This window comes from Oryctolagus cuniculus, chromosome 14, assembly GCF_051225735.1.
Source record: "Oryctolagus cuniculus isolate XC-2025 breed Fujian yellow rabbit chromosome 14, ASM5122573v1, whole genome shotgun sequence".
Classification (NCBI taxonomy): Eukaryota; Metazoa; Chordata; class Mammalia; order Lagomorpha; family Leporidae; genus Oryctolagus; species Oryctolagus cuniculus.
Window position 1 is genome coordinate 39,653,810 of NC_142880.1, and position 17,991 is coordinate 39,671,800.

Genomic DNA, 17,991 nt, shown 5'->3' on the forward strand with positions numbered 1-17,991 from the left:
TATGGGCACTTTGTACTGCACATGTTAATTCAATTAATGAAAAGCACGATTACCTCCTCATTTTACAGCTGAGGAAGCTTCAATGTGCCCAAGTTGGCATACTTGCTCATGGGTAGGGCCAGGCTTTCAGCCCTGGCGTTCCAGCTCCAGAGCGTCTCCCTCACTTGCTCCCACCTTCTCTAAGGTAGGCAGTTGACTGAGGTACTATTGTAATGTACTTGGGAGCACATTACAGTACTTTCCATATTTTTGTGTACATTTGAAATCTTCCAAAATAAAAGGTTTAAAAAAGGAGCAGGCATCTGCCCTAACAAGTCCACATCCTGTGTCAGAGTGGCTGGGTTCAACAGGCAGCCCCAGGGGTTTTGGGTACTTGGGGAGTGCACAACTGGATGAGCACTCCCTCTCTAAATAAAAAAGAAAGAAAAAAACCCACAGGGTAATTTTTTTAAAGATTTATTTATTTATTTGAAACTCAGAGTTACACAGAGGGAAGGAGAGGCAGAGAGAGAGAGAGGTCTTCCATCCAATGGTTCACTCTCCAATTGGCCGCAATGGCCGGAGCTGTGCTGATCTGAAACCAGGAGCCAGGAGCTTCTTCTGGGTCTCCCACGTGGGTGCAGGGGCCCAAGGACTTGGACCATCTTCCACTGCTTTCCCAGGCCATAGCAGAGAGCTGGATCAGAAGTGGGGCAGCCGGGACTCAAACTGGTGCCCATATGGGATGCCGGCCCTGCAGGCGGGGGCTTTACCCACTACGCCACAGCACGGGCCCCCACAGGGCAATTTTTTAAAAACTTTTTATTTGAAAGAGATACAGAGAGAGAGAGAGAGAGAGAGAGAGAGAGAGATCTATACGCTGGCTAGTTGGCTAGCCAGGAGCTTCTTCCTTGTCTCCCATGTGGGTGCAGGGGCCCAGACACCTGGGCCAGCCTCTGCCGCTTTCCCAGGAACATCAGTAGGGAGCTGGATCAGAAGTGGAGCAGCCGGGACTCCAACCGGCGCCCGCAGCCGTCGCAGGAGGCTGCTTTACCCGCTGCACCGTTAGGGAGCCCTACACCATCTTTTAATAACGGAAAAGGGGAAGAAAGCAGCTATCAGTCAAATGAACCGTAAGAGCAGTTTTACACGTATTTCCAGCAAGGGCAGTCTCCTTCCTTCCTCTGCCGGGGGATAAATGAAAGCTAACATTCGTTGGCAAAACGTTAGATATCGCGGAGCTCATCGTCGTTTGTTATCGCGAAACAGGTCTATACACACGCCTATGGCGCCCGCACCCCACTCACAGGGCAGCCCTGGTCTGGAGGCCCCGCACGCACGCGCACGCGCAGCGGCTCCCGAACCTCGCCGGGGCGGTGGGCGGAGCCGGTGGGCGGGGCTGAGCGAGCGGAGGCGTCACCGGGCCGAGGGCCCGCTCGGGCTCAGCCACCCGGTGGGCGGCTGGAGACAGCGTGTGAGCGTGCCGGGGAGCCGTTGATTTTTCCAGTCGCTCTCTTCCAGGCTCCGTTCGGTGATCAGCATGGCCCGTGAGTGTGCGGACGGGTGGGCGAAGCGTCCAGCGAGAGAGCCGAACCCAGGGGCGCGGCGGGGTGGGCAGGCGGGGCTGGTGGGGCTGGGACCCCGGCTTCCCGCAGCAGAGGGAGAGGGATGCTGGGCGTGGGTCAGGCCTCTCGGGCGGAACAGGTGCCAGTTCTCGGGTGCGCCCGTTAGCACGGTGAGGACTCCTGCTCCACGACCATTCCTTGCGAAGAGCTGAACCTGTGCGAGGGGTGCTCTCTGAATCTTGCCTTTCTCTACGCACACCCCTCAAAAGCCAGAACTTATTTTGGAATACTGGCCCCTTCAGACAGAGGATTGAATTGCCTGCTCTCAAAGGTCTGCCATTTATAGCTCTGGACACCTAGCTTGGCAGGATAATACTCTTAAGCCCTCCCGTGCTTACCTTTTAAGCATCCTTGTCGGATAATGCAATCCTCTACTGAAAAGGCAAAGTTCAGATGCGTTCAAATAAGAACTTTTTAATGGAATGATTAATGCTTTTGGAGATGAGAAAAGAGTGTAACTGTTTGACTTTGCAGGTGGAAATCAACGCGAACTTGCCCGCCAAAAAAACATGAAAAAATCGCAGGAAATTAGCAAGGGAAAAAGAAAAGAAGATAGCTTGACTACTTCTCAAAGAAAGCAGAGGTGAGCAGTGCTGATAGAATTCTCGGGTGACTGAAGCCAGGTTTTGGAGAATGGAAAGCGTTTATCTTTTCCTTTTATTTATTTAATTTTTTAAGATTTATTTTTGGGGCTGATGCTGTAGCATACCGGGTAAAGCCGCCACCTGCAGTGCCGGCATCCCATATGGGCACTGGTTCAAGTCCCCGGCTGCTCCTCTTCCGATCTAGCTCTCTACTATGGCCTAGGATGGCTCAAGTGCCTGGGCCCCTACACCCGCGTGGGAGACCCAGAGGAAGCTCCTGGCTCCTGGCATTGGATTGGCCCAGCTCTAGCTGTTGTAGCCATTTGGGGAGTGAACCAGTGGATGGAAGACCTTTCTATTTGTCTGTTCCTCTCTCTGACTGTAACACTACCTCTCAAATAAATAAATAAACTGAAAAACAAAAAATATATATGGCAAATATTACAAAACTGATACAGAAATATGTTAATGAAAAAGAAAAAACAAAAAGGTAAAAAAATATCAAATACTTCAATATGTATTCATAGCTGTGCCTATGAACAACCTCAATAGGGGTTGTACCAATATTGAGAGGGCTTCAGGTTATTTGCCCAAGGTTTTGATAACAGTAGAGATGATATTCAAAGTAAGATCTGCCTTCAAAGCTTTTCCAGGTTTTGCCTTTCCATTCTTTCTTCTTGCATGAAAACAGAAAGATATGAATGTTTATATCATCTTTCAAGAATTTTATAATATTATTACATAGTTATGTGTAGAAAAAAAGTGAGGACATAAAATGAGTTTTTCTGTACCAGCTTACAGACTTTTACCTTATTTTAGGGACTCTGAGATCATGCAACAGAAGCAGAAAGCAGCTAATGAGAAGAAGGCCCTGCAGACAAGAGAAAAATGAGGACTGTCCATTTGGAAAACTTGGTACTACTGCCAGCTGGGTATACCATAAACTCTCGGAGATCAAGGTTTTATAGAGTGAACAGTCATTACATGTGTTATAACTTGCTGTACAACTGTCTATTTTAAACTTTGCCTTTCAGCCTGACTTAATGTAATGTTTTCGAACCATTCATCAAAGAATAAAACACTAACCATGCATGTGACATATTACTTAAATTTTTTTTTAATATTTATTTATTTATTTGAAAGGCAAAATTACAGAGAGGCAGAGGCAGAGAGGTCTTCCATCTGCTGGTTCACTCCCTAAATGGCCACAACAGCCAGAACTGGGCCAATCCGAAGCCAGGAGCTAGGAGCTTCTTCTGGGTCTCTCACATGGCTGCAGAGGCCCAGGGACTTGGGCCATCTTCCACTGCTCCCAGACCATAGCAGAGAGCTGGATTGGAGTGGAGTAGCCGGGACTCAAAAAACAGGCACCCATATGGGATGCCAGCACTGCAGGCAGTGGCTTTCCCAATATGCCACAGCACTGGTCCCTGAACATTGTTTATCCACAGTGAACCCTCATATAATTTATTAGATACATGTAATGTGATCAAATAACAGACTTCTTTGTCATAAACTGTTATATTTTAAAAAAAGATTTATTTACTTATTTGAAAGGCTGAATTGCAGAGCAAGACAGAGACAGAGACAAAGAGAGATTGAGATCTTCCAGTGGCTGGTTCACTCCCCAGTGGCCATAATGGTTGCAGCCACACCTATCTGAAGCCAGGAGCTTCTTCCGGGTCTCCTGTGTGGGTGTAGCAGCCAAAGCACTACGACCATTCTCTGCTGCTTTCCCAGGCATATTAGCAGGGAGCTGGACCAGAAGTGGAACAGCAGGATTTAAACCACCACCCAGGTGGTGGCTTTACCTGCTATATCACAGCTAAATCTTTAAAGCAAATTTATTGTCTAATGGAATTTAAGATCTCTTTATATAATTTTGCTTTGTAACCAACTGATTTCCTGGAGTTAACAACAGATAGTGCAAACCACCTGAAATAGCAACTAAAATGATGTAAACTAAACAAAGACTGAGCAAGAGTTCTGGAGTTTTAAAAAATTTTGGAATGAGTGCTGTATTTTACTCTGTTCTTTTTCAAAAACTTGTGACTTGGGCCGGCGCCGCGGCTCACTAGGCTAATCCTCCGCCTAGCGGCGCCGGCACACCGGGTTCTAGTCCCGGTTGGGGCTCCGGATTCTGTCCCAGTTGCCCCTCTTCCAGGCCAGCCCTCTGCTGTGGCCAGGGAGTGCAGTGGAGGATGGCCCAGGTGCTTGGGCCCTGCACCCCATGGGAGACCAGGAAAAGCACCTGGCTCCTGGCTCCTGCCATCGGATCAGCGCGGTGCGCCGGCCGCAGCGCGCCGGCCGCGGCAGCCATTGGAGGGTGAACCAACAGCAAAGGAAGACCTTTCTCTCTGTCTCTCTCTCTCACTGTCCACTCTGCCTGTCAAAAAAAAAAAAAAAAAAAAAAAAAAAAAAAAAAAAACTTGTGACTTGATGCTGGTTATAAATTAAGAAATATAGTAACCTAGAGACATTACGGTTTGAGACCTTGTTCTATTTGAATAAAATATGCATAATTATGTTTAATATAATCAAAATGCTGAGGCCAGTGCTATGGCATAGTGAGTTAAGCCACTGCCTTCAGTGCTGGCATCCCATATGGGTGCCAGTTTGAGTTCCAAATGCTCCACTTCTAATCCAGCTCCCTGCTACTGCTCCTGGGAAAGCAGCGGAAGATGGCCCAAGTGCTTGGGCCCCTGCATCCACATGGGAGACCCAGAAGAACTTCTTGTCTCCTGACTTTGACCTGGCCCAGCCCCAGCCCTTTCAGCCATTTAAGGAGTAAACCAATGGATGGAAGACCTCTCTCTGTCTGTTTCTCTCTAAATGCCTTTCAAAGAAATAAAATAAATCTTTTTTTAAAGAAAAGAATTAAAATGCTACCAAACTTAATTTAACTTACTTAATGCAAAAGTGTGTATTCTTCGAGGACTTCATTTTTTACATAATGCAATTGAGCAAATTTTTATTGATCACTTAATATGTCAGGTACTAACTTAATGGTTAGATCTTCAAGATTGAAAGTAATGTATTGTGATAGGTCATTTACCTATGATAATACCTATAAATAGGATGGAATTCTGAGTGTTTCTAAGAATAAGACAATCATTAAGGTTTTTTTTTGCCTGAGTTTTTTAATGTTTGTTTATTTTCATCTTTTTTAAAGAGTGACAGAGAAAGAGATCTTGCATCTGCTGGTTCGCTCCCCAAATACCCATAACAGTCAGGACTGAGCCAAGTCAAACCAGGAAGGAGCCTGGAATTCAATCTGGGTCTCCATGTGGATGTCTAGAGATCCAGCTACTGGGACCATCAACAGCTGCCTTTCCAGGTACATTAGCAGGAAGCTGGATCAGAAGTAGAGTAGCTGAAACTTGAACCAGCACTCCATTATGGGATGTAGGCATCCCAAGCAGCACCTTAACCTGTACCAAAATGCCCACCTTTTTTACCTTTTTTCAAACGAATGATTTGGGCCAGTGTTGTGGCTTGGCAGTTTTAAGATTTAATTTATTTGAAAGACAGAATTACAGAAAGAGATAGAGATAGACAGAGAGGTCTTCCATCCACTGGTTCATTCCCAAAATGGCCCCAATGGCCAGAATGAGCTGACCCAAAGCCAGGAGCTAGGAGTTTCTTCCACGTCTCCCATGTGGGTACAGAGGCCCAAGGACTTGAGCCATCCTTTGCTGCTTTCCCAGGCCATTAGCAGTGAGCTGGGTCAGAACTGGAGCAGCCAGGACTTGAACCAGTGCCCCTATGGGATGCTGGCACTGCCGGCCCCAAGGCAAGGTAATTTAAGCTGCTGCCTGCAATGGTGGAATCCCATATGAGTGCTGGTTCAAGTCCTAACTGTGCCACTTCCAAACCAGCTCCTTGCTAATTCAACTGGGAAAGCAGCAGAGGATGACCCAAGTGGTTGGGCCTCTGCACTAACATGGGAGAGACAGATGAAGTTCCTGGCTTTAGCCTGGCTCAGCCCTGGCTATAGAGGATATTTGGGGAGTCAACCAGCAGATGGAAGCTCTCCCACTCTCTGTAACTCTGCCTTACAAATAAATTTTAAAAAATCATTAAAGGCAGGGGGTAGTGCTGTAGCACAGCAGTGTAAGCAACCTTCTGCAGTGCCAGCATGCCATGTGCATGCCAGTTTGAGTCCCGGCTGCTCTCTCCACTTCTGATCCAGCTCCCTGCTAATGGCCTGGGAATGCAGAGGAAGATGGCCCAAATGCTTAGTCCCCTGCACCCATGTTGGAGACCCTGATGAAACTCCTGGCTTCAGCCTGGCCCAGCCCCACCCACTGCAGCCACTTGGGGAGTGAACCAGTGGATGAAGGATCTCTCTCAGTCTCTGTAAATAACTCTCAAAAAATAATTTTAAAATAAATAAATAAATAGAAATTTTTAAAGAGACATATCTAATTGTTCTTGATTAATTTTATGACATTTAATTAAATTTGTTATTAAGGTAAGATTTTATTTTGGGGGCCAACACTGTGGCCTAGTAGGTTAAGTACCCGCAGTGTGGCTTCCAACATGGCGGCGGTTCTTGTCCTGGCTGTTCTTCTTCCAGTCCAGCTCCCTGCTTATGCTCTAGGAAAGTAGTGGAAGATGGCCCAAGTGCGTGGACCTCTGCGCCCATGTGGGAGACCTGGATGAAGTTCCTGGCTGCTGGTTTCAGATCTGCCCAGCTCCAGCAGCTGCAGCAATTTGGGGGGTAAACCAATGGATGGAAGTCCTCTCTCTCTGTCTCTCCCTCTCTGAAACTCTGCCTCTCAAATAAATAATTTTTTTAAAAAATACATTTGATTTTTAGCTTCAACATGACCATGAAGAGGCTAGCTTAGTAAATTACAAGATACTAAGGGAAAATTCAGGTGATTTTCTATCACTAAAGTTAATTTATGTACCTTTAATTTGGATATTTTCCTTTTTAAAAAAAATTATTTATTTATTTATTTACTTATTTGAAAGAGTTAGAGAGGCAGAGGCAGAGACAGAGAGAGAGGTCTTCCATCCACTAGTTTATTACCCAGATGGCCACAATGGCCAGAGCTGCATTGATCCGAAGCCAGAACCCAGGAGCTTCTTCCAGGTCTCCCATGCAGTTGCAGGAGCCCAAGGACTTGGACCATCTTCTGCAGCTTTCCCAAGCTATAGCAGAGACCTGGATAAGAAGTGGAGTAGCAGGAAATCAAACTGGTGCCCATTTGGGATGCCGGCACTGCAGGCAGCTACCCACTATGCCACAGCACGGGCCCCTAATTTGGAAATTTACTTTGGTTTGTTGCCAAAATTGATAGTATCAAATTCAGAATGTAATTTGGGAAATAGCACAGAACAGCTATGAAGACATTAAAAATGCTACTTTGAGGCCGGCGCCGCGGCTCACTAGGCTAATCCTCCGCCTAGCGGCACCGGCACACCGGGTTCTAGTTCCGGTCAGGGCGCCGGATTCTGTCCCGGTTGCCCCTCTTCCAGGCCAGCCCTCTGCTGTGGCCAGGGAGTGCAGTGGAGGATGGCCCAGGTGCTTGGGCCCTGCACCCCATGGGAGACCAGGAAAAGCACCTGGCTCCTGGCTCCTGCCATCGGATCAGCGCGGTGCGCCGGCCGCAGCGCGCCGGCCGCGGCAGCCATTGGAGGGTGAACCAACAGCAAAGGAAGACCTTTCTCTCTGTCTCTCTCTCTCACTGTCCACTCTGCCTGTCAAAAAAATAAATAAATAAAAATGCTACTTTGAGGGTGGCACTGTGGAGAATCAGGTTAAAGCTGCTACTTTGTGCATCCCATATCAGAGTACAAGTTCAAGTCCAGGCTCCTCTGCTTCCAGTCCAGCTTCCTACTTTAAAAAAAAAAGAAAAAAAAGTTTGTTTGTTTTAAGATTTATTTATTTGAAAGTCAGACTTACAGAGAGAGGAGGAAAGACAAGAGAGATCAATCTTCACCCACTGGTTCACCTCCCTGATGGCTGCAACAGCCAGGGCTGAGCCAGGCCAATACCAGGAGCTCCATCCAGGTCTCCCACATGGTGGCAGGGGCTCAAACACTCAGGCCATCTGCTGCTGCTTTCCCAGCTGGCTTTCCAGCTTCCTACTAATGTGCCCAGCAGATGATGGCTCAAGTACTTGAGTTGCTGCTACCCAAGCAGGAGAACCAGATGAAATTTCTGGCTGCTGCGTCCTGGCCCAGCCTTGGCTGTTGTGGACATTTGGAGAGTGAACTAGCAAATGGAAGAAGTCTCAGTCGCTCACTTGCTTTCTGTCTTGCTCTGCCACTCCGCTTTTCAAGCAAAAAAAAAAAAAAAATAATAATAATAATAATAAATAAACTTTAAAAAACACCCACTGCTTTACATTATCCTCAAGAAGACACACTATATTATGCAATTTTCATTAAGTCCTAATGAAAATAAAATATAGCAGCTTCTGCTGTCAAAGATATTCTGAGGTTTTTATCATCAGCTACTTAATTCCTTTTGAATGCCTTTGATGTCTTTGATCTATTTATCAAACTGGTCTGGTTTTGAAATGTAGGGCTAAAAGAGAATATTGACTACTGACACTCTCCTTCTTTTAAGATTTATTTATTATTCATTTTGAAAGAGCTGGGGAGAGAGAGAGAAACAGAGAGATTTTCTATCTGCTGGTTCACTGTTCAGATGGCTGTGTGTGCCACTTGGGAGTCTTGGCTGCTCCACTTCCCATCCAGTTCCCACAGGATGAGTTCCACTGTCACTTGCAATCCACTTTCCTTCTAATGAACCTGGGAGGCAACAACAGATGAAGGCCTGAATGCTTGGTTTCTAGTCATCCACGCGGGAGACCCAGAAGTTCCTGGCTTCAGCTTGGCCCAGCCACAGTAGTTATGGCCACCTGGGGGGTAAACCAATGGATAGAAAAGCTCTGTTTTGGCCAGCGCCAAATCCTCCGCCTGCGGCGCTGGCACGCCAGGTTCTAGTCCTGGTAGGGGCGCCGGATTCTGTCCCGGTTGCCCCTCTTCCAGGCCAGCTCTCTGCTATGGCTCTGGAGTGCAGTAGAGGATGGCTCAAGTGCTTGGGCCCTGCACCCACATGGGAGACCAGGAGAAGCACCTGGCTCCTGGCTTCAGATCAGTGCGATGCGCTGACCGTGGCGGCATTTGGAGGGTGAACCAACGGCGAAAAGGAAGACCTTTCACTCTGTCTCTCTCTCTCTCACTGTCCACTCTGCCTGTCAAAAATAAAAAATTTTTTAAAAAAGCTTTGTTTCTCCCTTTCTCTGTAACTCTGACTTTTAATAAGTAAACTTTTAAAAAAAAATTGTATTTCCTAATTTTTAAAAACTGTATTTTCTTCATTTTTCTCTCATATTTTTATAGGTAGAAGAGTTTATCCACTTCTAGAAAGTAACAGTCTCTTTTTTTTTAAAGTTTTTTTTTTTTTCAAATTCTCCTTGAAAGAACTTTTGTGTCCAAGGAAGAATCATATTACTGCCTTTAGCTTTGAGTCTGAAACCTGTTTCAAACTACTGATTTTTTTAAAAAATATTCATTTATTTATTTGAAAGGCAGAGTTACAGAGAGACAGAGGCAGAGAAAGAGAGAGAAAAGGCCGGCGCCGCGGATCACTATGCTAATCCTCTGCCTGCAGCGCCGGCACTCCAGGTTCTAGTCCCGGTTGCTCCTCTTCCAGTCCAGCTCTTTGCTGTGGCCCAGGAAGGCAGTGGAGGTTGGCCCAGGTCCTTGGGCCCTGCACCCGCATGGGAAACCAGGAGGAAGCACCTGGCTCCTGGCTTTGGATTGGTGCAGCACGCCGGCTGTAGCAGCCATTTTTGGGGGGTGAACCAATGGAAGGAAGACCTTTCTCTCTGTCTCTCTCACTGTCTAACTCTGCCTGTCAGAAAGAGAGAGAGAGAGAGCTCTTCCATCTGCTGGTTCACTTTTGAACAGCCAGAGCTGGGCCAGACTGAAGCCAGGATCTAGGAGCTTCTTCCTAGTCTCCCACATGGGTGCAGGGGCCCAAGCACTTGGGCCATCCTCAGCTGCTTCCCTAGGTGCATGAGCAGGGAGCTGGATCAGAAGTGGAGCACGCAGGACTTGAACATGTGCCAATAAGGTATGCCTGCATCGTAGGCGACAACTTTACCCAGTACTCCACAATGGGAGCCCCACACCTTCACTTTTTTTTTTTAAGATTTATTTTATTTGAAAGACAGAGTTACAGAGAGAGGTAGAGACAGAGAGAGAGGTCTTCCATCCGCTGGTTCACTCCCTAGATGGCCACAAGACCGGGACTACACTGATCTGAAGCCAGGAGCCAGGAGCCGGGAGCTTCTTCCAGGTCTCCCACGTGGGTGCAGGGGCCCAAGGACTTGGGCCATCTTCTACTGCTTTCCCAGGCTATAACAGAGAGCTGGATTGGAAGAGGAGCAGCTGGGACTCGAACCAGCGTCCATATGGGATGCTGGCGCTTCAGGCCAGGGCTTTAACCTACTGCACCTCAGCACTGGCCCCTACACACTGTCACTTTAAAAAAATATATTTTATATAGCACTAAATCTAATTTAATTACATTTTTTAAAATATTTATTTATTTGAAAGTCCATTACACATTGAGAGAAGGAGAGGCAGAGAGAGAAGACTTCCATCTGCTGGTTCACTCCCCAATTGGCCACAAGGGCCAGAGCTGCACCGACCCAAAGCCAGGAGCCAGGAGCTTCCTTGGGTCTTCCCACACAGGTGCAGGATCCCAAGCACTTGGGCCATCTTCTACTGCTTTCCCAGGCCATAGCAAAGAGCTGCATCGGAAGTGGAACAGCCAGGACTTGAACCGATACCCAAATGGGATGCCAGCACTGCAGGCGGCGGCTTTACCTGCTGCACCACAGTGCCAGCTCCCATTAAAATTTCAGTGGTAAGGCACAGCATCCTAAGCTGTTGTTTACAACACCCAAGTCCCTTATCAGAGTGCCAGTTCAAGTACTGGCTACTCCACCTCCAATCCAGCTTCCTGATATTATACCTGGGAAGGCAGCAAATTATGGCTTGAGCCCCTGTCACCCACCTGAGAGACCCAGATGGAATTCCTGGCTCCTGGCTTGGCCCTGGCCCAGGCCTGACTGTTTTAAGCATTTGGAGAGTGAACCATTCAGTGGAAGCCAGTTCTCTCAATGTCTTCCTCACTGTCTCTTCCTCAAATACACACACACATATAATGTTTTTTTAAGTTCATAGGTAGCTTGCTGTTGTATCATTTATCTGAGAAAATTATGATTTTCCTAGTTTTTCCCATAAGCTGGTCATTGATTAGGATTGGTATGGTTTGCCATAGGCTCTCCAGTAAATGTGCAGGAGGCAACGGAACACAAGAAGGCGCAGTTCTGCAGGCTGCGAGCTCCCACTGCCTCCTGTTCTGGTTGTGGTCCCAGTGGTCCCTGACAGAGAAGCCCCGATGGGACTGACCTTCATGTTGAGCATCTGCTTGTTCTGCACGGCCACCCACTGTTTGCCAACGGTGTGTGGGATAGGGCTGTACACATACTGCCTCTGCCGGATCAGAATGAGGGCAGTACCCACAACTGTCTTCCACTTGCTCATGCCCCTGTTCATCTCAGCAAAGCTCTCATTGAAGTTAGTGCAGTACGACTTGGCTGCCTCAGGAGGCCTTCTCTTTCTCTTTCAAGGCTTTCTGGCTGGCAGACAGGTGCTTCCCATGGGCCACGCACTGATGGACATAGCTTAGGAGAGCTTAGTAATCACCCTTCATAACACTTCTGTGTGCCCCACATACACAGCAAGGTGGAAACTGCTCACTTGCCGGTTAGGCTAAATAGCCTGGTAGACAACATTCTGCTGCTTCCACAGCTGCCATGTCTGTCCAGTACACCTCAGCTTTCCACAACTGGAAGAGTTGATCCTCCTAATTATAACTTGCAGAAATATTTTCTACATGCCACATTCTACTCTTGCTACTTTACCAACGTCCCTGACTTTGCATGCTGGACAGGAACATTTCCTTACAGCCTATGTTGGTTGAGCTTTTGCTCTTTTTTGTATATAAGAAATTTGCCTCCAACCTATCTATAACCAATGACAAATCCTACTGAATACTTTCCATTTATAAACATATGTAAGGGAACTATAAAAAGTTCACAGAAAACAGAATTTTTAAAAATTTATTTTGTTGAAAAAAAAAAAAACTGGGATCAGAATGGGCATTTAGTGGTTAAGATGCCTGCATCCAATATCAGAGTACCTGGGTTCAAGTTTCAGTCCTGGGTCCTAACACAGACCCTAGGAGGCAATGGGGATGGTTCAAATCATTGGGTTCCCACCACCCATGTAGGAGACTTGCAATGAGTTCCTAGCTCCTGGTTTCCTCCTAACCAAGCCCCAGCCATTGCAGGTATTTGGGTAGTGAACCAGCAGATGGTAGTACACTCCCTCCAACTGTCAAAAATTTTTTAATTGAAATAAATGCATGTTTTTCTCATAATATGCATTTTCCATGAACTTTTTGCTCCTCATATTGCATGACCAGGCCTTTTGTCAAAAGTTGTGTTTTTTTTTTTTTTTTTTTTTGGTCCAAGTCTCACTTTGGGGGCTGGCACCGTGGCATACCAGGTTAAGCCACCGCCTTCAATGCTGGCATCCCATATGGACACAGATTCGAGTCTCTGCTGCTCCACTTCCAATCCTGCTCCCTGCTAATGCATGTGGGAAAAGCAGCAGAGGATGGCCCAAGTCCTTGGGTCCCTGCTGTCTTTTAGGAGACCCAGAAGAAGCTCCTGGGTCATGGCTGCAACCTGGCCCAGCCCTAGCCATTGTGGCCATTTGGGGATGGAAAACCTACCTGCCTGCCTGCCTGTCTGTCTGTCTCTCTCTCTCTCTCTCTCTCTGTAACTCTACTTTTCAAAATAAAATTATTCTATAAAAAAACCCCAAAGTCTCACTTGGCCTTGTACCACTCAAGGTAACTGAATGAATGGTGGCTTATGAATGGGTTCAATATAGAGTTAGCTAGTTATTTTAATATATGCTTTACTTATAATATGTATCAAACCTCTGATTTCTTTTTTTTTTTTTTGACAGGCAGAGTGGACAGTGAGAGAGAGAGACAGAGAGAAAGGTCTTCCTTTGCCGTTGGTTCACCCTCCAATGGCCGCCACGGCCAGCGCGCTGCGGCCGGCGCACCGCGCTGATCCCATGGCAGGAGCCAGGAGCCAGGTGCTTTTCCTGGTCTCCCATGGGGTGCAGGGCCCAAGCACCTGGGCCATCCTCCACTGCACTCCCTGGCCACAGCAGAGGGCTGGCCTAGAAGAGGGGCAACCGGGACAGAATCCGGCGCCCCGACCGGGACTAGAACCCGGTGTGCCGGCGCCGCTAGGCGGAGGATTAGCCTAGTGAGCCGCGGCGCCGGCCCAAACCTCTGATTTCATTGTCTATTGGAATTTTTGGTTGCAAGCTATAAAATTAGATTAATCAAATTATTTAAAGGATGAGACTCTAGAGCCTAGCAAAAGTTAAAGACCGAAACCCTTGGAAAGGTTGAGAATGTGAACAGCTGAAGATATCTTTTTCAACATTTATTTATTTGTTTGAAAGGCAGAGTTAGATCGTCCATCTGTGTGGGGAGCAACCCGGACTAGACTAAGTTACTGGAATTAAGACTTATTCTATGCATCTGCTCTCCCACAATATGGCGCTGGGAGAGAAGGAAACAGCTTCTACACAGCTGCCTCCAGTTCAGCCAATAAACTGTAGGACTTGCTCCTGATTGGAGGAGAGCAGCGTACTCGGCGTGTGGGCAGCCGAGTTGGGATTGGCAGAGGAGGACTATAAAGGAGGAGAGAGACGGCATGCACCAGGAACATCTAAGGGGAACATCTAAGGGGAACACCTGTGCAGCCCCCGAGAGAGCCGGCCGGCAGTGTGCCGCTCCCCTGCGGAAGTGGGGAATGTGGCCAGGGGGAACTGCCCTTCCACGGAGGTGGAAGGGATAGTAGCCAACCCGGGAAGAACCAGCAGCAAACCCGGGGAGGGCCGAGCAGACAAAAGAACAGCGCAGGGTCCTGTGTCGTTCCTCCATGAAGAGGGGGAGTGACATAATGGTGCCGTGACTCGGATATGAAGCCTAGGCAGGGTTTAGTGTCATTCCTCCATGAAGAGGGGGAGCGACACATCTGCTGGTTCACTCACCAATGACCACAAATGAACAAGGCTGGGTCAGGCCAAATCCAGGAGCCTGGAAGTCTATCCATGTATCCTACATGGGTGGCAGGGACCCAAGTACATGGGCATCTGCTGCTGCCTTTCTGGGTACGTTATCAGGGAGTTGGATCAGAGTGGAGCTGGATCAGAAATGGCATGCCCATATGGATGCCAGCATCCTAGGCAGTCTTCTGCACCGCAATGCCAGTGAAGATATCTTTTTTTTAAGATTTATTTATTTATTTGAAAGAGTTACACAGAGAAAGGAGAGGCAGAGAGAGAGAGAGAGAGAGAGGTGTCTTCCATCCTCTGGTTCACTCCCCAATTGGCCACAACAATCGGAGCTGCACCTATCCGAAGCCAGGAGCCAGGAGCTTCCTCCAGGTCGAGGGTGCAGGGGCCCAAGGACTCAGGCCATCCTCCACTGCTTTCCCATGCCATAGCAGAGTGGTGGATCAGAAGTGGAACAGCTGGGTCTCAAATCAGCGCCCATATGGGATGCCGGTGCCTCAGGCCAGGGCGTTAACCCTCTGCGCCACAGCACTGGCCCCTAGTGAAGCTATCTTAAGAGTACATAGTACAACAAATATTTTTATCCCACAGTGCTGTTATCAGAGCAAAATTCTAACAAATATTTTTAGTCTTTTCATCATCCAAAGATCCTCTCATCAAGGATGGGGAACCTTTTTTTCTGCAAGGGCCATTTTATAACATCACTTGTGAGTCATACAAAATAATCAACTTAAAAATTAGCCTGCTTTAGATTTACTGAATTTCAAATCCTACCAGTGGTTGCCTTGGCAGGGCCAGACCAAATGATATCACAGGCCATATACAGCCTGGGGACCAGATGTCCCCACCCCTGCTCTAACTGGACTTGTTTGGGTTCTGTTCCCACAGCTCAGCATGAGGAGGGCAAGTTGTCTAAGTTGACTGCAAAACCAACACTATATACAGTAGAGGAATAGATGGTCCCCCAGACAAATTTGGGGTTCTTTGCCAAAAAAGTCAAATAGATGTTGGACAGACTAAAACAGTAGGTGTTCAATCCTCCTGTTGCAAAGCTAAGTCTCAATTTTAAACATACAAAAACATTATTTGGCAAATCATTAAGGTGATAAGTGAATGTCTGAAGTGTGAGAAACCATGATACAGCTTGTGCCATTCTTGTCCCTACCAATGCTTCAAACCCCCAAAGTGCAATATTTGTGCATTATGGAAATCTGGGAAAATGCAATGAAAGGGCTAAAAGAAATTTAGGAATAAATTCTAAATTTCAATAAATTTTAATAATGGTTTCTTAGAAAACTAAACATGGGGTTGGCGTTGTGGTGAAGTGAACCAGCAGATGGAAGATTTCTTTCTTTCTAACTCTGCCTTTCAGATAAATAAACAAATCTTTTTATAAAGATTTATTTTATTTATTTGAAAGAGTTACAGAGAGAGGTAGAGACAAAGAAAGAGAGAGGTCTTCCATCCTCTGGTTCACTCCCCAGATGGCCACAATGGCCGAAGCTGCACCGATCCAAAGCCAGAAGCCCGGAGCTTCTTCCGGGTCTCTGTGGTCACACGTGGGTGCAGGGGCCCAAGCACTTGGGCCATCTTCTACTGTTTTCTCAGGCCATAGCAAAGAGCTGGATTGGAAGAGGAGCAGCCAGGACTAGAACCAGCGCCCATATGGAATGCCGGAGCTTCAGGCCAGGGCTTTAACCCACTGCACCACAGCACCGGCCCCCAAATAAATCTTTTTTTAAAGAAAAAAAAGTAGGGGCTGGTGCTGTGGCATGGCGGGTGGGGCCGCCGCCTGCAGTGCCAACATCCCATGTGGGCACCAGTTTGATTCTCAGCTGCTCCACTTCAGATCCAGCTCTCTGCTATGGCCTGGGAAGGCAGTGGAGAATGGCCCAAGTCCTTGGGCCCCTGCACCTGCGTGGGAGACCTGGAGGAGGCTCCTGGCTCCTGGCTTCAGATCTGTGTGGCTCCTGCCATTTCAACTAATTGGGGTGTGAACCAGCGGATGGAAGACCTCTCTCTCTCTCTCTCTGCCTCTCCTCTCTCTGTGTAACTCTCACTTTTAAATAAATAAAGAAATCTTTAAAAAAAAAAAAAGAAAAAGAAAAGTAAACACATTTACTGTTTGACACAGGATTGCATTTCTGGTCATTTGTTCATGAAATGACCATAAAGACCATATATCTGAAATGTACACCTCAGTTGACATAAACTATAAATATTCCACTTAGGTCAATATACAGGGCAAATCCAGCATCTTCTTAGATAATGCCTTCCATCTGAGTATCACCATGGAATAGGTCTGTTTTGGGATTTCGCATACGTGGAAACAAGCTTCATTTGCTCAATATCACATCTGTAAGTGCTCTCTATCTTATGTATAGCAATAGTTCAGTCTTTTCGATTTGCTGTGTAACGTTCTGGTATATGGATATACCACAATTTATTTATTTTCTGGTTCATTCCCCAAATGGCCACAACTGTGCTGTTGGAGGCCAAAGTCAGGAGCCTAGAACATCTGGGTCTCCCACGTGGATGGAAAGAGCCCAAGTGCTTGGGCCATCTTCCACTTCCTTCCCAGGCACAATAGCAGGGAGCTGGATTGGAAACAGAACAGCTGGAACTCAAACTGGCACTCAGATACAGGATGCTGGCGTTGCAGGCTGTAGCTTAGCTTATCATACCACAATGCCAGCCCCTTTATTGCATTTCAAGTCTCATCTTTGATTGCTTTGGCAGGACCAGACCAAATAATTTCCCAGGCACATGCTACGGGCAGAAGATTAGCCAAGTGAGCCACAGCGCTGGCCCCCATGGTATATTTTCATTACAGACTTGGCTTACCCTTAGTGTGGCCATGAAACTAGGCCTCAGTAGCAAGTAGGATAGAGGTTTGCAAAAATTTTAACAGAGATCAACTGCTAAGCTTGCTTTGCAAACCATGTACCACTTGTTATCTTTGTAACTTTGAGCTTTATGGAATCTGTAACTACCTGATGGCTGTTACGCAGCGCTCTCAGGTCTCAGTTCCTGGAGCCTTGATGGTACCACTGAGTAACACCTCCTCCCCTGTCCTTTCTGCCCAGCAATATCCACCCCATTGTCCCCTCCTCATCCTGCCCCAGGCCCTGTGTAGGGTTTAAATTGTACCTCCCAAGTTTCTCAACCAATTTGAAGCTGGGGGAAGGGACCTCTGCATGGTACAGATAAAAGGAGCTGAATTTCTGAGTGGTATCTGCTTCTACCAGCTGATCACCTCTCTCAGGACTGAATATCAGGGCCGGTGTGCTGCGGCGCAGTGGGTAAAGCCGCTGCCTGCAGAACCGTCATCTCATATGGGCACCAGTTCTAGTCCCGGCTGCTCCACTTCCAATCCAGCTCTCTGCTATGGCCTGGGAAAGCAGTGGAAGATAACCTGAGTGCTTGGGCCCCTGCCCCCACGTGGGAGACCCGGAAGAAGCTCCTGGCTCCTGGCTCCAGATCAACACAGCTCTGGCTATTGCAGCTATCTGAGGAGGGAACCAACAGATGGAAGACCTCTCTCTCTCTGCCTCTACCTCTCTCTAACTCTACCTTTCAAATAAATAAATAAATCTTAA

General features: G+C 47.3%; 1 protein-coding gene and 1 pseudogene across 1 annotated transcript; one reads left to right on the forward strand and one right to left on the reverse strand.

The window, feature by feature from the left end:
- The first annotated feature begins 1,356 nt into the window (after nt 1-1,356).
- On the forward strand, nt 1,357-3,285 carry SERF1A (small EDRK-rich factor 1A). Its single transcript, XM_002721103.5, has 3 exons — nt 1,357-1,526; nt 2,079-2,187; nt 3,008-3,285. Exons 1-3 carry the CDS (start codon nt 1,520-1,522, stop codon nt 3,078-3,080), a joined length of 189 nt encoding a protein of 62 aa, XP_002721149.1. The 5' UTR covers nt 1,357-1,519; the 3' UTR covers nt 3,081-3,285.
- Nucleotides 3,286-11,420: 8,135 nt separating this feature from the next.
- LOC149122302 (cytochrome c oxidase subunit 4 isoform 1, mitochondrial pseudogene) lies at nt 11,421-12,154 on the reverse strand (annotated as a pseudogene).
- Nucleotides 12,155-17,991: the final 5,837 nt, after the last annotated feature.

Excerpts from the sequence above, each read along its gene's own strand:
- SERF1A (XM_002721103.5), top strand. Across the intron at positions 2,188-3,007 it reads ACTTCTCAAAGAAAGCAGAG|GGACTCTGAGATCATGCAAC; the intron begins GTGAGCAGTGCT and ends ACCTTATTTTAG.